Source organism: Apteryx mantelli, chromosome 11 (genome assembly GCF_036417845.1).
Source record: "Apteryx mantelli isolate bAptMan1 chromosome 11, bAptMan1.hap1, whole genome shotgun sequence".
Classification (NCBI taxonomy): domain Eukaryota; kingdom Metazoa; phylum Chordata; class Aves; order Apterygiformes; family Apterygidae; genus Apteryx; species Apteryx mantelli.
In genome coordinates this window covers 23482325-23505759 of record NC_089988.1, presented here as the reverse complement: position 1 = coordinate 23505759, position 23435 = coordinate 23482325, and the positions used below count along the sequence as shown (strand labels likewise).

The 23435-nt window shown below is 52.3% G+C and overlaps 1 protein-coding gene across 1 annotated transcript; it reads left to right on the top strand.

The window, feature by feature from the left end:
* The first annotated feature begins 16257 nt into the window (after positions 1-16257).
* LOC136993032 (olfactory receptor 6F1-like) lies at positions 16258-17247 on the top strand. The gene has a single exon (XM_067303049.1). It carries the CDS (start codon positions 16258-16260, stop codon positions 17245-17247), a length of 990 nt encoding a protein of 329 aa, XP_067159150.1.
* Positions 17248-23435: the final 6188 nt, after the last annotated feature.

Below are 23435 nucleotides of genomic sequence, written 5' to 3'. Positions count from 1 at the left end.
CTCTCAGGCACTGAGCCACAAGTGACATCAAAAAAACAAACTGCAGCCATGTGACCAGTACTGGCCTATCATGCACTGAGCCACCACTGACCTCACAACCACCAACAGCACCCACGCACCTAGCACTGGCCTAGCAGGCACTGAGCCACCACTGACCTCACAACTGAAAACAGCAGCCACGCACCTAGCACTGGCCTAGCAGGCACTGAGCCACCACTGACCTCACAACCACCAACAGCACCCACGCACCTAGCACTGGCCTAGCAGGCACTGAGCCACCACTGACCTCACAACCACAAACAGCAGCCACACACCTAGCACTGGCCTAGCAGGCACTGAGCCACCACTGACCTCACAACCACAAACAGCACCCACGCACCTAGCACTGGCCTAGCAGGCACTGAGCCACCACTGACCTCACAACCACAAACATCAGCCACGCACCTAGCACTGGCCTAGCACTCACTGAGCCACAAGTGACATCACAACCACAAACTGCAGCCACAGCACCAGCACTGGCCTATCAGGCATTGAGCCACAAGTGACATCACAAACACAAACTCTATCCACAGGACCAGCACTGGCCTGTCAGGCACTGAGCCACAAGTGACCTCAAAACCACAAACTGCACCCGCATGACCAGCACCGGCCTATCATGCACTCAGCCACAAGTGACATCACAACCACAAACTGCACCCACAGGACCAGCATGGCCTCTCAGGCACTGAGCCACAAGTGACATCACAAACACAAACTGCACCCACGTGACCAGCACTGGCCTGGCACACACTGAGCAACAACTGACATCACAAACACAAACTCCACCCGCAGGACCAGCACTGCCCTGTCAGTCACTGAGCCACGAGTGACATCACAAACACAAACTGCAGCCACAGGACCAGCACAGGCCTGTCAGACACTGAGCCACAAGTCACATCACAAACTGCACCCACATCACCAGCCCTGGCCTATCAGGCACTGAGCAACAACTGACATCACAAACACAAACTGCAGCCATGTGACCAGCACTGGCCTGTCAGGCACTGAGCCACAAGTGACATCACAAACACAAACTGCAGCCATGTGACTAGCACTGACCTATCAGGAACTGAGCCACAAGTGACATCACAAACACAAACTGCACCCACATCACCAGCACTGGCCTATCAGGCACTGAGCCACAAGTGATCTCACAAACACAAACTCCACCCACAGGACCAGCACTGCCCTGTCAGTCACCGAGCCACAAGTGACATCACAAACACAAACTCCACCCACAGGACCAGCATGGCCTCTCAGGCACTGAGCCACAAGTGACATCACAAACACAAACTCCACCCACATCACCAGCACTGCCTATCAGGCACTAGCCACAAGTGACCTCACAAACACAAACTCCACCCACATCACCAGCACTGGCCTATCAGGCACTCAGACACAAGTGACATCACAACCACAAACTGCACCCACATGACCAGCATGGCCTATCAGGCACTGAGACACAACTGACATCACAACCACACACTCCACCCACATCACCAGCACTGGCCTATCAGGCACTGAGCCACAAGTAACATCACAAACACAAACTCCACCCATGTGACCAGCATGGCCTATCAGGCACTGAGACACAACTGACATCACAACCACAAACTGCAGCCGCCTCACCATCACTGGCCTATCAGGCCCTGAGCCACAAGTGACCTCACAACCACAAACTCCAACCACATCACCAGCACTGGCCTATCAGGCACTGAGCCACAAGTGACATCACAAACACAAACTGCACCCACAGGACAAGCACTGGCCTATCAGGCACTGAGCCACAAGTGACATCACAAACACAAACTCCACCCACATCACCAGCACTGGCCTATCAGGCACTGAGCCACAAGTGACATCACAACCACAAACCGCAGCCACGTGACCAGCACTGGCCTATCAGCCACTGAACCACAGTTACCCCAGAACCACAGACTGGAGCCACATGACTACCACTGGTCTATCAGGCATTGAGGCACATGTGACCTCACAAGCACAAAAATAGCAATGTGCTTGATGCTGTCTAATCAGGTGGTGAAGCAAAAGTCACCTCACAAATGCAGAAAAGGATCAATGTGGCTGCTTGTGGCCTAGCAGATACTGAGGCCAAATGACTCCACAAACACAAGCAGCAGCAATATGCAGCAAGCTGGACTGTCAGGTGCTCATGCTGAAGTGACCTCACAGGCAGCCATGAAGCCAAATAGCTGCTCCTGGCCTCTTTGCAACTGAGGCACAATTGACCTAAACAAGCACAAACAGCAGCAATGTCCATGCTGATCGCCAGTCACATACTGATGCACAACTCACCACAAAAGCACCAACAGCAGCAATGGCCCTGCTCACCCTTTAGGAGGCAGTGAGACACAAGAGACATCACCATCATCACCAACGCTACATGCATGCTGTTGGCCTACCAGCTTCAGAGGCACAACTCACCTCACAAGCACAAATGGCATCGACCTGCCTGCTGCTGCCCTATCTTTGACTGAGTCACAAGGGAGCTCAAAAGTGCAAACCTTCACAGAGGAGAAGCTCATCTGGGCCACTCGCACGTCCCTTGATTACGCTGTGATCATTCCGTACAGAACAGTCTTCAGCAAAAGGCTTTCATCTCCTGACAAGACTCTCTCCAGATCATGGGACAGCTCCACTCTGGCACTCTGGCGACAAATCACAAAAGGAACAATTGGTCTCGCTTTTCCTTTAGTACCATCAAGTCCGAGCTGGGAGCCTTCGCACTGCAGCACCTACACAATGGGAGCAGCATGCCACTTCCATTTCTAGTGCATTTCTAGGGACAGAGATCAGCTGAGGGAGCAGCTGCACTGCAAAGGCTTTCTGACACTCTCAGTCCAACTCGGCACTGCACCAGGCATCAACCTGACGCCAGACCTCTGCTCTGCCACCTACTCTACAAACACACTGCCTCTGCCCCACACAGCTGCCTCTTCTGCTAGATACAACCAAGTGCCAGCAAGAAGAGATGCATGCAGGACACTCGCCACTTGCATACTCCCCAGCCACTGCTCTGCTCGCTGCCTTCCCTTGGCACCTCAATCCAGACACTCAGGCAAGCTCTTGCGGTAACACCACAAGGTGGCCAAGGCACTCTAGGCTCACAAGGCCTGTGCAAATGAGCAGCACAAGATCAGGCACAGAGCTGCCTCCTTGGGTGATGCTGCTCTTTTCAGAGGGAAGGATCCTGCTTTCTTTGGGCACAGCAGGCTGCTGCTTTCCACCCCCATCCCCTCACGAACCTCCTGCTAGGGATGGGGACATGGGGATTTTCTGTAGTAATACAAAAGTTACAGATACAACACAGAAACACTTGAGAGTCCGGAAGGCCTCCTGAGCCCAAAGGAACCTCCCTTCCTTGCCTTTAGTTACTTGCACAAGGAGCCCCAGTGCAGGGAAAAAGGGTGCAGAGGCTTTGACATGAGGCCCAAGCAATGAGACAGCCCCACACTGGACGGCTGCTGAAATGACAGCTCTCCTGGCTGCACAGCCTCTGCAGCACCAGTCCGCGCTCCACAGCTGGCTTCACAGAGCACGGAGGGCTGGGTGCCACGGGCAACCTGGCCCTGGGCACATCTTCACCCCTCGCAGAGCCAGCAGCCCAAGAGCTCTGAGACTTCCTCAGGTCAAGCTATGGACGCTTTGGGGCACTCACACAAAGGCACTCCAGACATGCTGGCATCTATTATAAGGGTCTTGGACTCGTCCTATATGGCACCACAACCTCCTAGGAAAAGGAGGGGGCACCGTAGCATTTGTTGAGCGGGCTGGCAATAACAGCACTTGTGCGAGGCGGAATTTGCAGCACAGCAGAGGTACCAGGAGCTGAACCCAAAACCCAAGTCACCCAGGGAAGACAGGCGCATTTATGGAAGCCTTCGCATCCATACGTAGCCTCTTCTCAGTCACTTGCAGCTGCTTTCACAGAGGGCGCACGACGCTGGCCAAGATGTTGACAGGTACAGGGACACAGCCTGGCATCCTGCCTCCATCCTCAGCGGCTCTAGCACTGCACTGGGAACCTCCAGGAGTGGAGCAACCTAGAAAGAAAGAAAGAATCGGAGTGTTACTGGCAGTTCTGCTGGCCTTACAGAGTCGCAACAGGCAGGGGCAAATGTCTCCCCTCTGTGCTGAGCTGTATTGGGGAGAGCACAGCCAGCAGGGCCACCAAGACGTTCTACCCCTCTTTTTGGCACAGGTGACACCATGTCTGTATACCAGGTCCTGTTTGGGCTCTCCAGTTCTGCACAGGCACTAACACACTGCAGGGAGTCCAGCACAGGGACACCAAGATGGTCAGGGGCTGCAGCGTGGGGCATAAAAGGAGAGGCTGCGAGAGCTGGCTTTGTTCAGCCTAGACAAGAGAAGGCCAACGGGGATCTTCATGCTGTGCACAGCTACCTTATGGAGGGCACAGAGAAGACGGAGCCAGATTTTCTTGGAGGTGCACACTAGTAGCATGGGAGGCAACAGGGACAAATCGGACAATGGGAAATGCTTCTGAGACATTAAGAAGAAACCTTTTTCTCCGTGACGGTGGCCAAACTGCGGCACAGGGATCCAGAGAGGTTCCCAGATCTCCATCCTTGGAGGTAATCAAAACTTCACTGGAAAAGGCCCCAAGATACCTCCTCTACTGGCACCTGCCTGGAGCAGGGCGTTGGAGCCCTGCTACCTCCACATGGCTCCCCCATTGCAGCCTCAAGGAATATGCTATTGTGAGACTCTTGCCAAAGGCACCAGAGGCTTTGCAGATGCCGCCTCCACCGCTCACCAAGGACAGGTGTCTCAGAGCCACCCATCGCCCTCACAGGCCTGACTTCTTGTGAGGGGGCATCTCCCCTCTCTGCAAGGCTCTGCGTAGGCACAACGTGCAGAAATGCCTCTGACTGCTTTCATTAACTACCCATCTCGCTGAGCGACTGGAATGGATTAGCGTCTGAGATGGGAAGATGCAATGAGGGTCCAGATTCAGCAGAAAGCCTTTAAGGAGGGAGAAGAGAACTCTCGCCAGCAGTCAGTAAAATCCCAAAGACTCACGGAAGCATCAAACCCTTCCGAAACTGCAAGCCTGAACCTCAGCTGACACAAACCACCAAACTGGGAGCAGCCCTGCCTCGCACCACGATGCTCCAAGGAGGCAACACGGTCACCAACAGTCCTCACCCACGTCTCCCAGAAGGACACCGTGATGGCAGGCTGGGCCTTGGGAGCAGAGCACTGCTCTCTCCAGCCACCTCCTCCCAGGCTGAGCAGCAAAACACTGGTGCCACCACCCGGCTCCACCACAGGGCATCTCGCACTGTAACACGCCGTTACCTCCACACCTCACAGAGGGTTGGCAACCAACACACGCCTCTGCATCAGCGACACACAGCCCACAGCACCACACACGGCAGCACACAGGGCACCCCAAGCACCCCACAACACACAAAGCCCAACTCTCCAGCCCTTCCATTCCTTTCTAGTCCTCCAAGGCCTTGCAACAGGCTCTGCCTCTGAACAGCCACTCACAGCCCGGGGCCTGCTCACTTCCCACCTTCCCACCAGGAAGCAGAGAAGAAGTGCTCTCACAGTGGCTGATCAGGCCAGCTTTTCCCTCTCGCTTGTGCCTCAACTTCTCTGAACAAGAAATCTCTTTCAAAATGTGGCCCATACCCTTTTTGGGGGGTGACATTCCTTCCGTCTCCTCCAACAGCCTTTGCACCCATTCTCCAATGACTGCATACGTGGACAGAAAATCAGAGACCCCTAAAGTGTTACAGTTCTAAACATGTCATAAAAGCAGCTGGACACCTCAAAGACAGACACAGCATTCAGACTTTGCAGGAAAATCTCACAAGCTCCCTGCTCTTTTGACAGGGGCAACTTCTAAAGCACACACACACCCTGGCAAGAAGAGATTATTCACACCACTGCTCACACCAGCACTACATTCACTTAGCAGCCTCAAAAGTCTAGCTGGACTCCCTAGCTGACTGCGAGGACGCTGCAAGCTTCTACTTAGCAACAAGTGGAAAGGCCAACTCCATGTCCATGCTCACCACAGAACATCATCTGCATTTTAAATGTAGCAGTACTAACTCATGATGATGGAGTGGAATCAAATTTGTGTCAGATGATGTGGAATATCGACTTCTGCTTGATTAATGAGTTGCATTTCTGTATTGCTGTAGAGCTCTGCAGGGGTCAAGCCCTCCTCTGAGCACATGCAACAAACCCAGAAGTGACCTCACCACCAACATCCAAGCCATGCATCTTCCCCTGACCTGTCAGCTGCTCACACATAGGTGTCATCACATCACAGATTCACATCATGGCCTCATAATACTCACAGTGCTCTCAAACACCCCTTGCCTACCAGTTACTACACCAAAAGATTAGCTTCTGCTATGCATTATCAACACCTAGCCTATGAAATTTAAGAATTGCAGAACAGCCTGCAAGTAATTCTTGGCAACATTTTCTAACGGGAGGATTGCATGGGAGCAGCGATCATGAAACTGAAGACAGCAGGGCCTCATGTCCCAGGCACAGGGAGAAGCCTTCCCGCAACTCAGAACTCTGGTTCCTTCCCCAGTGCTGAACAAAACCAGAAAATCCTCCACACATCCAGGACAACAAGCATTCTCCTATTTTAGGCCCTGACAACTGGAGACACGTGGAAGGACTCAGGCCAGGGCATCTCAGTTGGTGAAACCAGCAGAGACACAATTCAGCAACTCTTCACCCTGACCTAGGAGCATGGAAAGAACAATGGCAAGTGCAAGCACTGGCCGTTCATCAACTTTCAAGGCCCTGACAAGCAAAACAGCTCACACTTACAGAGCTCTTCTGCAAACACCCTTCATGCTGCTGCCAGGCTCACAGGTCTCGGCGCAAAGCAAGAGGCAGGGAGCAAAAACAACGGCTAAGGCACGGCATCACATGCAGGCACAGCCTCTCTCAGAGCCACTCCAAAATGCAGTTTTCACAACAAAAGGCACCATTGTGAAGGGCACCTCGCGACGACACCAGCAGCCTGCTCACACTTTGCCCAGCACCTCCCAAATGCACCTCAAAGCAGCACCTGGGGCTGCGCTGGCAGCAGCAGCTCAGGGAAACGCTTTAACAGGGATCCCAGAGCCACCACAGGGCCAAAGCTTCCTGCCCCCAAACCCCACCGAGCCGCCCCGGCCCAGCTGCTCGCGGCAGGCCGCCACGTCTGGCTGCAGGGCAGCTCCCCCCTCTGGCCCACGTCGCTCTGGCCCCTGCTCACGGCCCCACCAGCCCCTGCTGCAGCTCCTGCAGCAAAGCAGCCTCGTCGCCAGCACCGCTGCCCCGCCCCGGCGGGAGGGCACCCGCCGCCATTTGAACGCGCCCGCAGCCCCCACCAAACGCTCTCGCCCGCTCACTTCTCGCCTGCTTTGCTCCCGCTCCTCTTCCACCTCTTTCTTTGACGTCTTTTTTTTCCCCACATGTTGGACTGCAATTGGCTGGCAGAGCCATCAGTGAAATCGATGCCCGCCCTCCTCCTCCTGACAGCCAATAGGAGGGCTGCACTGGGGCGATGCCATGGCAACGCTGGGCCCTCCTGCCCTGGCGGCCAGCTCCGCCCCCTCCCCCGCGGTCGGGCGCCATGTTGTGGGCGGCAGCGCGGTGCGCGGCGGGGCCTGGGGGCAGCGCGGTGCTGTGTGGGCGGGCAGTGCGGGGCCCCGGGGTGCGGCCGCTGCCCCGGCAGGGCTGGGCTGTGTGGCGGGGGCCCCGCGGGGCTGCTGGCTGCCCTGCGCCCTGGGGGCCGTGCGGGGTGTGGGGGGGCAGCGCTGGGGCCTGTGCTGGTGGCATCCGTGGTGCCGCTGTGGGGGCCCTGGGGCTGGCCGTGGCGCCGGAGTCCACAGGCAGCATCCTGCTGCCCCCAGGGCAGGGCAAGGCAGGGCAGGGCAGTGTCCTCTCGCCCCTCCTGCCCCAGGTCCCTGCCCACGGCAGCCCCAGGGCTCGGCTAGGGAGCGGTGGTGTGGGGTCGTGAGGGTGCTGGGGGAGATGGCTGTGTTGGGCTCACCCCAGCACTGCCCACCCCAGCTCAGAGAAAAAACCTTGGGGTCAGCCAGGACCTGTTGAATGGGGATTGCACCTCTGCCTGTTTCCAATCTGCTCTCTCCAATGTATTTTCTTTTGGGTGCAGAGGTTTGAGCCCAATTTGCAGAAGGACAGGGGCTGTGGCCATCTGAAGGTGGCATCTGTGAGCGCAAAACATGCTGCGCCAAGTTGGAAGGATCCGGGGGGAAGGAATAGAGATTTTCCCAAACACCCAGAGGACTTGGGGTTATTAAAAGGTGAAGGTTTTATTATCATATATGGACGTTTCCAGCAGGCTTTTGAGAGCCCCATGGAGCTGCAGGCCACCTCAGCGTCTGGGATTCTGGACCCCTTTCCTGCCGGAGCCAGACCCCAAGGGGGGACCCACTCCCAGGGAAACCTGTCATGGATTCCCATGCTCCCCCCCCACCCTAAGAGGCGATGGAGCTGGCCGCACAGAAGCCTTGAGGCTCAGGACAGCCCCATCCCCTGGACCCAGCAGTCCTGGCTGCCACATTGTCCCCCGAGCCAGAGGGGACCCTCAGGCAGGGCTCTCGCAGCAGCCCCCAGCCCTGTCCAGGCACCCCCACAGCCCGGGATCCACAGCAGTTTTGGCAGTTAACAGTCTCTGTGCGACACCTCGGGAAGGATCTCCCAAAGCCCTTACCCTCGGTGGAGAGCCGCAGGAGCGCAGGGGACAAGGAGCTGTGGTCCTGGCTGATGGTGTCCATCCAGCAGTCTTCCATCTCGCTTGCCCTCTTGCTCTCGTTTCACCTCTCCAGCCAGAGAAACAGGACGCTCTTCCCATCTCATTACCCAAAACTCCTTTCCAACATGCCCCTGCTCCTCTGCCTGTTGGTGAGGGGCCTCAACGTGGCCCCACTGCCTCCTGTCCCCTCTCCTTGCCGTGGAGCCACTATGAAAGGCAGCCGTGGGGAGGGTGTGAGCAGTGCCCAGGAGTGCCTGGGCCTCACAGGGAAGTGAGGGTCCCCACCCACGACACCGGGGAGACCTCCCTGTGATGTGGCACGTCCCATTGGGACCTCAGCTCGTGTCATCTGGGGGCTCAGTAGGTCACTGCCATGGAGATGGCACAGGCAGGGAGAGAGCAGAGAGATTTCCCCTCATGTGCTGGAAAGCAGCCACCTGCCTTCAGTGCAGTTATTTTCCATAATTTTCTGATAAATCCTTCAGGAATGTCTCCAGACAGTGTCAAAGACTGTGAAATATCTCAAACGGGGCACTGGAGATGTCACTTCTGCGCCCCTGCACTGACAGGTCACTGCACTGGGCAGACCTGTGCAGGAATCTGGGGTTTGGGGGTTGGCATTTTTACAGGATCCAAGGCATGTGGGATGAACCAGCACAAAGCATGGCCACAGGCTGAGAAATGCTTTGGTGAGCCTCAAAACTGGTTTCTGTTGTGGGCCACTCTTTTTGTGGAAGCAGGATGTAGGACAATGTGGGACAGGACGTAGCTTTCCTCCTTTAGGCACCAGGGCAGGCTCTTTGCTTTTAGAAGTGCTCGGCAAGGTTTCTCAGTGGGCAGTGCTTGAGCTAGAGATGCTATGCCAGAGAAGAGCAAACATAGCCTTAACACACATCATCCAGAGGCCCTTATCCAGGACCCTGGAGCCTGCCAGGCTCCAAAGCCATGGGCGAGGCCAGGTAGCAAATGTGGGGAAGTTTTCCCATTTCCCATGAAGTTTGCCCATCTTTCCTTCTGGCTGAGCCTGAGAAAAGCCATTTCTCATCCCTGGGCCTCATTTGGTCCTTGTGCTTTTCAGTGTCACCTTGGGGCTGTGCGAGAATTCTCCCCTGGGTACACTCCTCAGCCCCCTGCCCTCCTCCTCCCCGCAGGCACCCTTGCTCTCCCGGGTCTGTACAGCCCCGACATCCTGGATCTCCCACATTTTATGACTCTGGGCTTCTGAGGACACGCTCACACACTGCAGTGCTGCTGTCCAGGCTCCGGTGCAGAGCCTATGAGGCAGTGCGATGCCTCAGGACGTGCATTTTGACTCACTCCCAAGTGTGTGAGATGACCAGCTCCCAGCTCTGCAGCTGCTGAAGCTTGAGAGCATCCCTGCAACCAGCCTTCCTGCTCTTGCTAGTCTCTGCCTAGGCCAGGGGCAAATCTTGCAGAAGAGAGACTCCGTCCCCCTTGAATACTGTGAGAGATGTGGCTTTCCAAGTCACTGCAAAAGGAAGGACTCCTTTACTTCTTTGGGTTGCTTCTTGAGCCTGTGGCACCCCCTCTGTGATGCTGGGAGCCCCAGCTCTGCACTCTGATGTCTCTGCTCTTTCTCTCCCTTGTCTTCTGCTTGACTACCCAAAGTCTTCTCTACACACCAGGGGCATGGGAAGTGCTGCTCTAGAGAGCTCATTTGAAGCTGTGACACGCTGTGAAGCTGAAGGCCTGAAGGAGGCTAGTCTGGGATGTGGCCGTGCCCACAGACCCCCTCCTGCTCCCAGCCCGAGGATGCAGGAAGGTCTCCAGGGAGAGCAGTGGGTTTGGGGGTGGGTGGGATGGGTTTCCCTCAACATCCCTGGGTCCTGCATGAGTTTCTCTAAGCATCCAGGAAATTCCCTCTTCTCTAGAGGCTTGCTTCAAGACTTTTCCAGACTTTTGTACAGAAACACAGCCTGGTCTGGGATCCCCAAGAGCAGCACGGCCCCCAGCATCGCCCGGGACCCCCAGGAGCTGTGTGGCTCTCTCTTCTGTTCCCCCATTCCCCGATTAAATGGACAGTTTGTAGCCTCACCTTTACAACACTCCATCTGGACGCTGCAACATTGTGACTCCTCCCCTAGCTCATTCCCATAGGCAGCTGCTGATTTGCGACCTGCCTATTGGCTGGCAGGAGGAGGGGGGCGGGTCTGGATTTCACTGACGGCTCTGTCAGCCAATCGGAGTCCACCATGTGGAAGAAAAACAGACGTGAAAGAAAGAAGTGAAAGAGGAGAGGGAGCGAAGCAGGGGAGGCTTTGGGTGGAAAGCAGGACCGGGCTTGGGCAGCTTGTTTCTCACAAGACCGTGAGAAACGCTCTGCCCCCCCTGGCCAGTGTAACTGCTCTGCCTGGCACTGAGGCACTGGAGGACTCAGGGTTGAGATTGGGCTCTGCAGAGAAGAGCCCCAGGGGCAGAGTTAGGAAACAAGAAAAGACCTCGAATGCGAAAAAACAGCATCTTTAAGTACACCAGAAACCAGCAGGGGCTGGAAAATACCCCAAGCTGTAGTAAAAGTTTCTGAGCATAAAGAAAAATCAATGAAAAAAAAAAAACTGTTCAAATTTGAATAATAGATGCATGTAACCGAGTAACCTTAAAAGAAATAGCTTCAGCAGTTACAGCTAAAACCAAACTATAACAACCTAATGGCTTTGGTAGGCTTTTCTTTTTGTTGGGGTTTTACAGAGTGACCCTCTGAAGAGCAACAACTTGAAAAGAAGCAGCCAGAAAGAGTGATAGAATTGTCAGGCAAGTAATGCGGGGTTTTTTAAAGTATCTAAATAATAGAATGAATCTAGGAGCCAGAAGAGAAGTAACATCAAAGGAAGATGGCATACCTAAAAATGAGAGGATACTCATACCAGGCTGATAACCAAACTTAACAGCTGTATTTTAGTGTTTGTAAAAATTCATGATCTCAAGTAAGGTGCTAACACCTTCCCTTGATGAAAGGAAAGGAAAGAAAAGAAAGAGAAAAAGATGGTAAAATCTAAGCATAAGTGAAACAGCTGTTGATCTGAAGTTAAAGTTGTCTGTTTACTATAGAGAAGACAGGGAAATATGGAAAAATAATAATAATAAAAAAGTGTCCAACTCTAGTTGAAGCTTCTTTAAAGGGAACTCTTCCAGCTTGGGGAACAAACGGATCTTTTGGATCAGGAAAGAAATGCTTGCAATTAAAGGAAATAAGATTTCTGTGTTAACATATTGAACTGGAACAATACTCAGATTCACTGAATTTGGGTCAATAGGCCAAACGAATCGTGTTGCTATTAGGATTAAGACTGTTAATTTTAACAGTTGTTTACGTGTTACTACAAATGGGCATGCTTTGCTTTTGGTGTCTATTAATAGCAGCGTGCATTTCCCCAGTACACTGTGCTTACCAAAAAGCCACCCACTGCACACCAAGGGGAATTAGCTGACTTCTGAAATAAATGCGTGTGTCTGGCGGTGTCAAGGAGTGGAGTGACAGGCGCCACACAGGCAAGCGTGGGAGTCCGGATGGTGCAGCCCACAGAAGAGGGGTTTGCTCTGGGGTGATCCCAGGAGTTAAGGAACCCTGGGTGCATCACGGCTGGAGCCACCACACTGTGGGGTTGCTGCAGCCTGGGGGCACACCCTCTACCAACCCCATGACTGACAAGGCCAGACAGAGGAGAAGTGACACCACAGACTCACCCCATAAACATCTAGGTGCTGTGGAACCGTTCCCCACAGAACGACCTGTTCATGGGTGCTGTTGCCAACTGAGCAGTGCTGTGGGCTGAGCACTAGGTTACCTGTTGATGTGCGCGCTGTTATTGACTGAGGCCATACAGCCTTTGTGTAACTGTGCGCTGGCATTGTTTGGACTCGCTATAGAAAAGAGTTAGCCACAGAAGTTGGTGTGGACTCTGACCGACCGTCAGCTGGCTTGTGGATGTCAACGGCATGATGAGGAGAATCCGGGCAAAACTGTACCGGAAGGGTGGCCAATAAAGGGCAAGAGCGGTCGCTGTATTTTGCATCTGTGATTAACTGTAGAGCTCTGATATGTATATATATTTTTTCAGTTCTGTTATATTTCTAGCTTTTTTTGTTATAACCTCTTATCTCTAATAAATTCTCATACTTGACAAATGATGATCTCTCGGAGTTCAGTGCAAATAACCCCCGAATGCAAAAGAATCACAGACGCCCCTCTATTGGCATTTCAGAGGTAACACTCAGAAGGGGCATCAAATTTCTTGAGCAGGATGGCTGGTTACTGTCCAGGTAGCGGTGGCAGCCTCCTTTGCCAGGGTCCTTCCAATAGTGGCTTCCACTGGATCAGATGCAACTCCCCAAACTGTTCTTTTGGGGAATTTGTATAATCCAGCTGGCTTGTGGTCCTGTGTGACCTCTCCAGCATATGCATGAGCCATTGCTACTGATTACCTCAAACTACATACCAAAGCATCTCCTAACTCTCCTAAGAATGCATAAAAGACTGTCCTACATGGCCGCTTCTTCATTTGCAGTAGCAGTTTCTACTGTCAATTTTCCAAGGGTCTTAAGTATTTACAATTTAATCAGTTCTGCAGCAGGAACCGCTGCAGAGATTCTGAAACAGCCAGATACTCCACCTGTGATGGTACTCACCACATTTAAGCACAGGAATTGGTCCAGACGCAGGAGGATCTGCCTCTGGAAATCTCTAGAACTGTCTGAAATACCCACTTGGAGAGGTTCTGCACCAGTCAGTCCAACACCTAATTTGGAAGGTGTTAGGAATTCAGTCAGTCTCCTAGTTTCAAATCCATCCCCTGTCTCAAACTTGCCCATCAGCTCACCTGTGTGGATTACTAGATGAGGGAGTTCCTGGACCACCCAGGGGATTAATGACTTGAGTGCTCTGAGTGCACACACAGGCACAGGCCTGATAGCCTGTTACCCACCCACACCACAATTATGACTGTAAGAGAAACCTGAATTTCATACCTGGAACTTGATTTCCAAAGCTTTTGCCACAAGTACTGGCTTTTAGCTAGCCCTCTGGCCTACCTCTGCAAGCAAGTGAGGCAGGAGAGTTGTTTCCTGTGTCTAAAGACAGGTGGGATGAATTAACATTTATTTCACGGCATTGGATATAAACAAAGAGAAAATGAGAATCCCTTGTGCAGTTCTGGTCTCCCACCTCAAGAAAGAAAAGTAGGACTAGGAAAAGGGAAGGGAAAGTTGATGAAGGCAGCAAGACGAATTTCACTATGCATGACATTAGTTACCCTTGTCACACCTTCAACTGACTGGGTTCTGAAATGGATCCTCCCAACCGTACCATAGCAAGCAAATTCTTCCTGAAGGCCTTTTCAGTCACTCCTCAAATGCAAATCCTCTTCTTCACACTGCCGTGGGTGATTTATCTGCTCACTGCCATGGGGAATATGGTCATGATAGCCATCATTTGGCTCAATCAGTTCCACACCAGCGTATCTCTTCCCCAGCAGCTTCTCCTTCTTAGATATTTGGTTCCCTTTGCCCCTAAAAAGTTTGTCGGCCTCATCTTGGAGATTAAGACCATCCCACAGCTGCTTGCCGGTTCCAGACCTTCCTTTTCATCTTCCTGGGCACAGCTGATTTCAACCTGCTTGTTGTGATGTCTTTCAATTGCTGTGGGGCCATTTGCAACCTGTCACACTGTACCATCTGTATGAAGCCCTGGTTGGGCTCCACGCTCATCTTTATCCATTGGGTGATGGCATCTCTATTCTTGCTTAGCTCCACCATCTGATATACCAAGGTACCCTCTGTCCCCAGTAAAGAGACTCTTTCTTCTGTGGTCTCATCCCTTTGATGAGAGCAACCTGCATGGGCACCAGCTACCTTCAAACATGACCTTTGTTCCCTTCTCCGCTATGTTGCTGAGCTCCTTCACACTGACCCCTGTGTCTTATGCCTGCACTAGATCCTGAGAATACCCTCTAGGAAAGCCATAAGAAGCCTTCTTCACCTGCATATCTCACACTGCCATAGTCACTATCGCATAGGGTATCTCCATTTTTGGCTACGTGGGGCCTGAATACAGCAAATCCTTTGAACCAACCAAAACCTGATAAAAGGGTTCAAGAGGGTTACCCCCATGGTGAGCAGAGAAGCTGCTTTGCTGTAAGCTCTCAGCAGCTTTGCAGGTTCCTCTAAGAAAGTACATTCAGGAGAAGCATGATTTTAGCTGACAGCCAGCAGACTAAGAACACAGTCTGTGGAGAACCTCTGTTTCACTGCTTGAAACCCATCATCCCCTCCTCCTGCCCTTGCACTATTGAAGCATCCTATTTGTGGAATCATCTGCTCCTTTCCTTTATATGTCTAAAACCAAATGCAAAGGTGGAGGGAAAATGTCAGTATTTATTGCCTATGTTTTTCTTGGGCTTCCTTCTGTTGGACATGTTCTTTGGTTTGAAAAAGAAATTAGCTACTAAATTAATTAAGAGGGTGGAGACAGAAATAGTGATTTCATTGACTTCATTAGAGGTGTCTGTGAGCAGCTGGTGTCTGTACTCATTTTTCTTTGGCTCCCTGTATAGTCAAGAGAGCTCTAGAGACGGGATCCTCCCAGACCATAATTGACAGGCGAAAGAAGTGTTACCAGTCTCTTCCAGACACTCTTCTCTCTCTCTGCACTGACAAGATGGGAGGAAGCTAACTTGCTCAAACCAAAGTGCCCAATGTCTAAAATATAACCCGGCTTAGTATTTTTTTTGTTGTTGTTGTTCCAGACCCTTCCTATTTCAAATAATCAAAAGGACAGCCTTTAAGTTCTTTAAGATGAGAAGATTTCCCCCTTCCCCTAAAGGGAAAGCAAGGCATTTAGGTCAGGACATTTAATACCAATGTTTCCTCAATGTTTCTGGAGAAACAGAGAGGAAGAAGCTGTGGAAGAAAGCAGGGGATTACAGAAGACATGCTCAGTACTGGCTTGTTTTGAAAGCAACAGCCTCACAGACATTCCAAGTCAAAAAAGGCAAGTACTGAAAAGTAGAAGGAATAACTTTCAACATGCTTATCTACATGGATGGACTGGCATCTGCAGATACTAGTAAGTATTTTTGCTGGGAGGTTAGTTTGGCTTTTGAAACACAGATGTGATGGATGTTTGCAATAGGTCCAAGTGAACAGGGAATTTCCCAGGCATGGCATGAACTAGTTCACAACCTCTTTACAATACTGTGCTCGTGAGAAAGAATCCTTTGTGAGTGTCTGGAAAAGGTAGAAAGAAGACAGTAAAATCTCTGAGGACTCTCAGTAAAATGTGAAGCAGAGAAATCTGGGTGTGATGAATGGCTGAGAGGAATATTTCTGTCTGTGTTGCATAGGAAGCAAGCAAGGGAGCAAAGAAGGAAGGATATACCCTCCCATCAAGACTGTGAAATTCTCACACTTGCTTCTTCATGCTCCTGTCTCAGCAGGACGTACTGAAATTGGGCATGGGAGCAGGAAATGAAACTGCGGTTGCTGAGTTCATCCTGGAGGGTTTCTCAGGGCTTGATCAAAGGCTACAGCTGTTTCTCTCCCTGATCCTTTTACTCATGTATCTGACAACACTGACAGGGAACACAATGATCATTTTCCTTGTGTGTGTGGATCACCGCCTGCAAACCCCCATGTACTTTTTCATCAGCAATCTGGCATTCCTGGAAATCTGGTTCACATCCTCCACAACCATCAAACTGTTGGTGATTCTGAGCTCTGGAAGGAGAACAATCTCATTAAAGAGCTGCTTTGCCCAGTCCTATTTCTATGTTGCCCTCGGTTTTACAGAGTTCGCTCTCCTTGTTGTCATGTCCTTTGACCGCTATGTTGCCATCTGCCAACCTTTGCATTATGCTGCTATCATGAAGCAGCAGCTCTGCACCCACCTGGTTGTTGCTGCGTGGGTCCTAGGCTTCACACTCTTGAGTTACCGCCTGGTCCTCCTCTCAAAGCTGACTTTCTGTGGCCCCAACAAGATCCAGCATTTTTTTTGTGACAGCTCCCCCTTATTCAAACTGTCCTGCTCTGACACCACCCTGCTTTGGAAAGCAGACTCCATTTTCATATCATTTGTAGTGCTGGGTTCCTTATGTTTAATCATGGTGTCCTACATGTGCATCTTCCACTGTATTCTGCACATGCCATCAGCATCTGGGAGGAGGAAAGCTTTTGCTACATGTTCTTCCCATCTCACTGCCTTAGCCATTGTCTATGGAAGCTGCATTGTTCTCTATGCACGGCCCTCAGAAGGGGTTTCCTTGGAGACCAACACAATTGTAGCTTTGCTGAACACTGTCCTGTACCCATTCTTAAACCCCTTCATCTACAGTCTCAGAAACAAGACTGTGAAGCTGGCCCTGGAGGAAGCCCTTGGCCGTCCAAAGGTTTGGCTTTTCCCCCGGTCATGATGCTTTTCATGACAGCAATTCTAATTATATGTCAGTGTTGTATCACACACACATATATATAGCTATTAAATACAGATGCCTCAGGAGATTTATTTTCTCATTGGATTGTAGTAGTGAAAGGAAGGAATGTGAATTGTGTGTCTTGGTTACAGGGGGTTATTATAAACAACATCTAAAAAATATTAATAAAATGTTGAACACACACACACACACACACACACACACACACACAAACTTTGCTGGGACTGAGACTTAGACTGCCAGTGTATGCTGACACAAGGAAGTTTTCATAAGTCATCTCAGGAAATTTAGCTGAAAACTCTGGGGACAATGTCCAAGGGGTGTTGAGGAAAGCGCAAAATGTCTTCTCTCACTGAATAACAGAAGATGCTAAACATGAAAATTAAGCTCAGACACTACAATGGGCTCAAATTCATTGGATTCAAATCCATAAAACACTTCTCAGTTTCATTAGTGTGATGAAGACAGCCTCACTGATTTGTCAATGATAGCATGCAGATGATAGTTTTATTATTCACTTTGGAGGGAGATTTCTTAAAAATGCATATTTTCATAACATACTGTCAGTTTGTCCACTATTAAAAGCCCTGCTTTATCTCCACTGGTGACTCCAGGATGCATTCTCCTGAAGGGAAAAAAAAAAAAAGAATGTATTTCTTCTTGGATAATTAGGCATTTTCTACCTTCTTTTTCTTTGTTGAAGGAGTATTTCATGTTTAAGAATTATTTCAAATAAACTATGTATGCTTCTATCACACTTTTTTCTTCTTGTCCATCAATGAAATTATATATTCCCCCCTTATTTTACACTTCTGTCTCCATCCATATCTTTACATGCCAAAGGGATGGGCAGAAGCATGTTCAATTGATAAAAGGAAACATCTGTTAGAAAAATAATCAGCACACAGAGATCCCTTTTCTCCTTTTATTTTGCAGTCCACAGGGAAAAACAAAGCACAGGGGAAGGGAAAGCATTGCCATTGCTTTACTCCTTTGCAGTTGTTTCTAATCAGCATTTCATTTTGTTAGGGCTTCTGAGGAGCAGAATTACTGTTAACAGCTTCTTTAAATTTTGTGCTTGAGCGTCCCATTTCCAAAGGGAATTCTATAAGGGTGAACTCTTTTTAGGAAAACTGGGTCCAGTTCATCTCTGCAGCCTGACTCCTCATGTGGGACCCCAAGGAAGCTACGGCGTTTTGGGTGACCAAAGCTCAGCTCAGCAGAGCACCTGGGCGCTCTTGGGCAGCTCAGTCATCTTGCTCTGGGCTGGGTCCTTGTGCACCACAGTGAAGGATGTGGTGGCCCTGGGTCTTCCCATCCAGACCCACAGCTCCACCAGCAACACAGGGTTAACGTATGCAGGCAGACGACTAGGCTCTGCCTCAGAGTTGAGATAACTGAACAGGGCGTGAGAAACTAGTGGCTATGAGAAATCATTGGACACTGCAGGGAACAGAATAAGACCCTGCCAAGTTCCAGACAGCACAGTGAGCGATGGCTGGATTTCAGCGGTGGTTAAGGGAGAGTTATATGAGAAAAGGACAAGCGTCACACATAACTCGCGTATTGGGGAACCTTCAGGGAGTAGACTCTTGCAGCACCAGCGGTACCGAGGTAATGATATCAGAAGCACCGTATGAGCCAGAGGTTACCTAGCTAACAGTACCAGAAATATTAAACTTGAGTACATAGGCAGTAAAACTGGCACCAATGAAAGAAAAATACTTGGAGATGGGCTGTTTATTTCAAAGGGGATAAAGCTGGAGAAAGGGAGGGATCAAGCTGGATCATGGAAGAAGCAGCATGGGAAAATGGAGGCAGAGGGAATAAAAGGGGCCAATCATGTGCAAGCAAGCTGCTGGCAAGGACACTTGTCTGGCCAGGCTGTGTACCTGCTCTCTGCGGTGTAGCCTATCATTGTATTAAATCCTTTTCCTAGCTCTTTTCTGGGTGAGTGTGCTCGCTGTTCTGTGTGAGTGCATGTGTGGAAGGCTTGCAGACATCAAGGCAGCCAGCTCCAGAGACACCCGTGCGAGGGTGCGTGTGAGGTCTCCTGCAAGCTCTGAGTCTGATTAGCTGCTGAGCAAGAACAGGACCAGGCCGTTTGTATCGTTCATGTTTATGAGTGCTGCTCATGTCTCTGTGGTGCCTGTAAAGGTACTGTGCCCCTGCTGGAGGTGATTTTTTGGTGGTCGACCATGTCCGTACAGAGTATGTGTATGCCTCTTGGAAGTACATGCCCCGTCTCGCTGCTGGCAGGACCAGGGAACAGGGAACCACAGCAGTCTCCCTTCCAGCGGACCAGGAAGGAGGAATCCCTTTATTCAAAAATCCACTGGATCCAGCGTCCTTTAACAGCACAGGTCCTGGAGGTGCTGCAGCCACTTGGTCTTGATGTTGAGGTCCCGCTTCTCCGTCACCTTGTGGTTCCCAAAGGGCACAGAGGCTTAGGCTTTGGGGTTGCAGCGTGAAGGACCAGCTTTGGCACATATCTTTCTAGTTCCCCACTATTGATTTAAGCAATACAAATACAGAGAGTTTATAAGTGTTTGGGTCAGTGATCCCCTAGAGTCAAAGGCAGTTTTGTTTTGTTTTGTTTTCTGATCAGACTTTCCATCTGCCAACCTTTATCATAAAAGTGGCTGGGGTTGGACAGGCAGTGCCATATGCTCTACCCTCCATTTCAAAACCATCCACAGAAAATAGCACTATTTATTCAATCTAAATAGCAGGGGCAATGACCACTGTTTTGTTGGTGGTCCATGAACAGGACAGTTGTGCTGAGCAAAACTCCATTGTCTGAGGATCTGATACACATTACTAAACACATCTTCATCATGTCCAAGGGTAAAAAAAAGCTGGGGGATATTTAAGACAAAAAACAGTCTCAGATATCTCAAGACCTATTTCCTCCTTTTACACAACAAACATTACTCTCATGTTAAGGATGGCAGGAAGGTATTTGGGTCGAGAAACATTTTTGAGCTTTGTCAGGCATTGCACAAACATCTCCATAGCTGCATTATTGCCATTTCTGCCTGCTACGAGACTGCAGATAACATGGGCACAAGAAGAAGGTGCCCTAGCTGCAAGCTGATGTGTAGATCTGGGGCAGCACAAGGCCCTGGCTGTTAGTCTTTAAATGGTTTGTCCAGGATTTTGTGAGAGAGGTGCCCAGTCTACATGGAAAAGCATCACAAATGTAAAAGCCGGGAATGCTTTTTGTATCGTGAAAAGATCTTGAACATCAGCCAGCACCAGTGTTTCACACCTGTGGTCGAACCCCAGAAACAGGGAAGGGCTGTATTTGCTGTGATACGTAACATGTGCAGGAAACTGGGACAAGTCACGTTTCTCTCCTGGAGGTAGCACTGGAAGTAGTGTGGGATGAAGAAGGGATGGAAAGGAAAGCGCGGTGAGAAGGGGAGTTCAGGAGGGTCACGAGTTTTGGAGACTTTCTGGGGTTGGTTCCACCCACACCAGCTCGAAAGTCTCCATGGTGAGGGACAGTCTGCAAAGCACTTCCCATCTCTATGGTCGTCTGGACGGGACAGCCCATCTCTATGATCAGGTGGCTCCTCTGGGCCGGCCTCCAGCGCTTCTCTATGGTCTCCCAGCAGAGGGACACTCTGGGATCCCCCCTCCGGCCCCTTTCTTGGGCTGCTGATGGAGACAAAATTTCAGGGCCACCTGCTCATGGCAGATAATGCCAAAGGCTGCGATGGGCCCTGGGTTGTTCGTCTACTTCTGAAAAAAAGGCCGCAGCCTCCCGGGGCTCCCGTCACGTGCACGTGCATCCCCTTGTGGAGACTCGCCCAGGCCCCGGGGCAGAGCGGGGCCCTGTGGCAACAGCGCCCCGGCAGCAGCGTTTCCCTGCCAACGCTCCCCTGCAGCACAACTCCCGCAGCCCTGGGCCAGCCCGGCGCCGCTCCCCCTCGCTCCCCGGCCCCGGCCCCAGCCGGCAGCAGCCGCCGCAGGCTCCAGCCACACGAGCACATGCCGGGCCGCAGCGTCGCTCCGGGCTCCCTGCACAGCAGCCGCCAACACCTGCCGCTGCCGCAGCTGCTTCTCCGCGGCCTCGAGAACGGCGCCGCGGCAGGGCCCAGCGGGGGCGGGGCCGGCGGCACCAGGGGCGGTGGCCATGGACACACAGGCCCCGCCCCCTCACAGAGCCGGAAGTGCCGCCTCCTCCCGTGGAGCATGCGCACTGGCGCAGAGCAGGGCAACTGAGGGGCGGGGGCAGGGCCGGGGCTGTCCGGGCCCTGTGGGGAGGGAGGGGGCGAGAGGCGGCTGGTGCCGCGCGGGGCAGCGTGTCTTGGCGCGGGGCCGCCCGGAGCCTGGAGCCGCAGTGCTGGGAGCTGCTGCCCCTTCTCCTGTCAGGCCAGTGACAGCACCAGCTGGGTTTGGGAGCATAACAGTGGCAAAGGAATGATTTTTTTGAAAAAAGACCGAAGTACCCTTCCAGTGTCTCCTATTCTTTTTGAAAGGACATAGAAAAAACCCTTAGAAAGTGCTTTTGCTCTCTGTTCCTGAAGTAGAAGTTTTCCCAAGACTTCCTCTTTGCCTTAGCTGATCTAATACTTTGCCTCTTGCCTTCTGCTGAGTGGGGAAGTGTGCGGCTGAGAAGTTTTTGCAGACCTAGTTGCTGAACCCTGCTTTGGCAGTAAGTTATTCAAGTGGGTGTATGAGTTGCTTTTCCATCTTTTATTTCCTCACCCCCTTAGACATTTCTACCCTAGGTTTGAGTGTGTTCAAAGCAGAGGTCTGCGCAACACCTCTGAGTGTCTCTTGTTTCTTGGAGATGGTTCCTGCAGCATCTTTGTGAAATCTTCAGAGCTTGCGTTTAACCTGCTGCCAAGTGCCTGCAGCTGCTGCCTGCCTCTGCGAGGGTCAGCCCCACATCTGGCATGAGGGTCCCCACGCTCCTCCAGTTCTGCTGGTTTAAGTGTTTGTGGGCTGGTGTGAGGAGGCCAATAGCTGGTGCAGGTGTGAGAGCAGTGCAGGCAGAGCGGTCTGTGATCCCCGTGTGTTTAAGTGAGCTGGTGCCTGCAGCTCTGCTGGCGCTGCCTCTTCCCCTGTTCAGTCCCCGTCCACCCCAGGCCCTGAGGTGCTGCAGTCACTAGGTCTCAAACACGTCTGCAGGTTAACGGTGCTGGACAGCAGTTCCCTGCAAGTTTTCTGGAGAAGCTCATTGGCAAGGGAAGGACCCGCTGGTTCAAGCGCCCAGAAGAAGGTTTTGGTCACTGCCAAGTCATTGCTGGGCGTTTTGGTGCGGTCAGTTGCCAGCGCTTCCTCCCCGGTGGCAGCAGCCGCCTGCACCGTGTCGCCGTGGGGTGAGTGCGGTGCAGTGTCCGCTGCCCTCCCTCGCAGCCAGGTTTCCCGCATGGGGGCCGTGGCCGGGTGAGCACAGCCACAGTGCCCAGCCTGGCTGGGACCCCCGGCGGGGTTCTCCCTGCGGCCTGGCCTGTGTGGGGGCAGGGGCAGCCCCCGACCACCCCGTGCAGCCCCTGCCCACTGCAGGGACAGCCCTGGCTGGGGCCCCGGGGGCGAGGGGGGCTGTGCCCCCTCTGTGACATGGGCTGTGGTCACAGGAGACATCCCGTGTCACGGCGACAGCTGCCCTCTCCCGCATGGTCCTGGCCTCTCCCCACATGTTGCGGCGAGGCCGGGGGAGCCCAGGCGCTGGGGCTGCTCTTGGCACCACTCTGCTGCAAGGAGCCGCCGACCCCAAGCGGGAGCTGGCGAGGGGCTGTGCGGGACTGCGGTGATGTGTGGAGGAGGAGGAGGAGGAGAGGAGCTGTTTCCTCATCACCTCTTGCTGCGGGGTGACCCAGGGCGAGGAGGACAAAGATGGAGCTCTGGGACGCTGACCATGGGACGCGGTGTGGGCAGGTGGTGCCAGTGCTCCCCACCCATGGTAAGGCCTTCAGGATCTCCTTCCCGGTAGCTGTCGCAGAGACCATTAACTCTGAACATGGCTGTGGAAACCCTGGGGCCGGGGGGAGGCTGGCCGGGGCTGGGGGCTGCAGCCAGAGTCCAGACTGATGGTCCCCTCTGGCTCAGGTGCCAGTGTGGCCACCAGGACTTCTGGTCACTGGCCCTGAGGCTGCCCCTGCTGACCTGGGGCACCCTGGGCAGACGTCCCTGCCCCAAGGTCACTGCTGGCC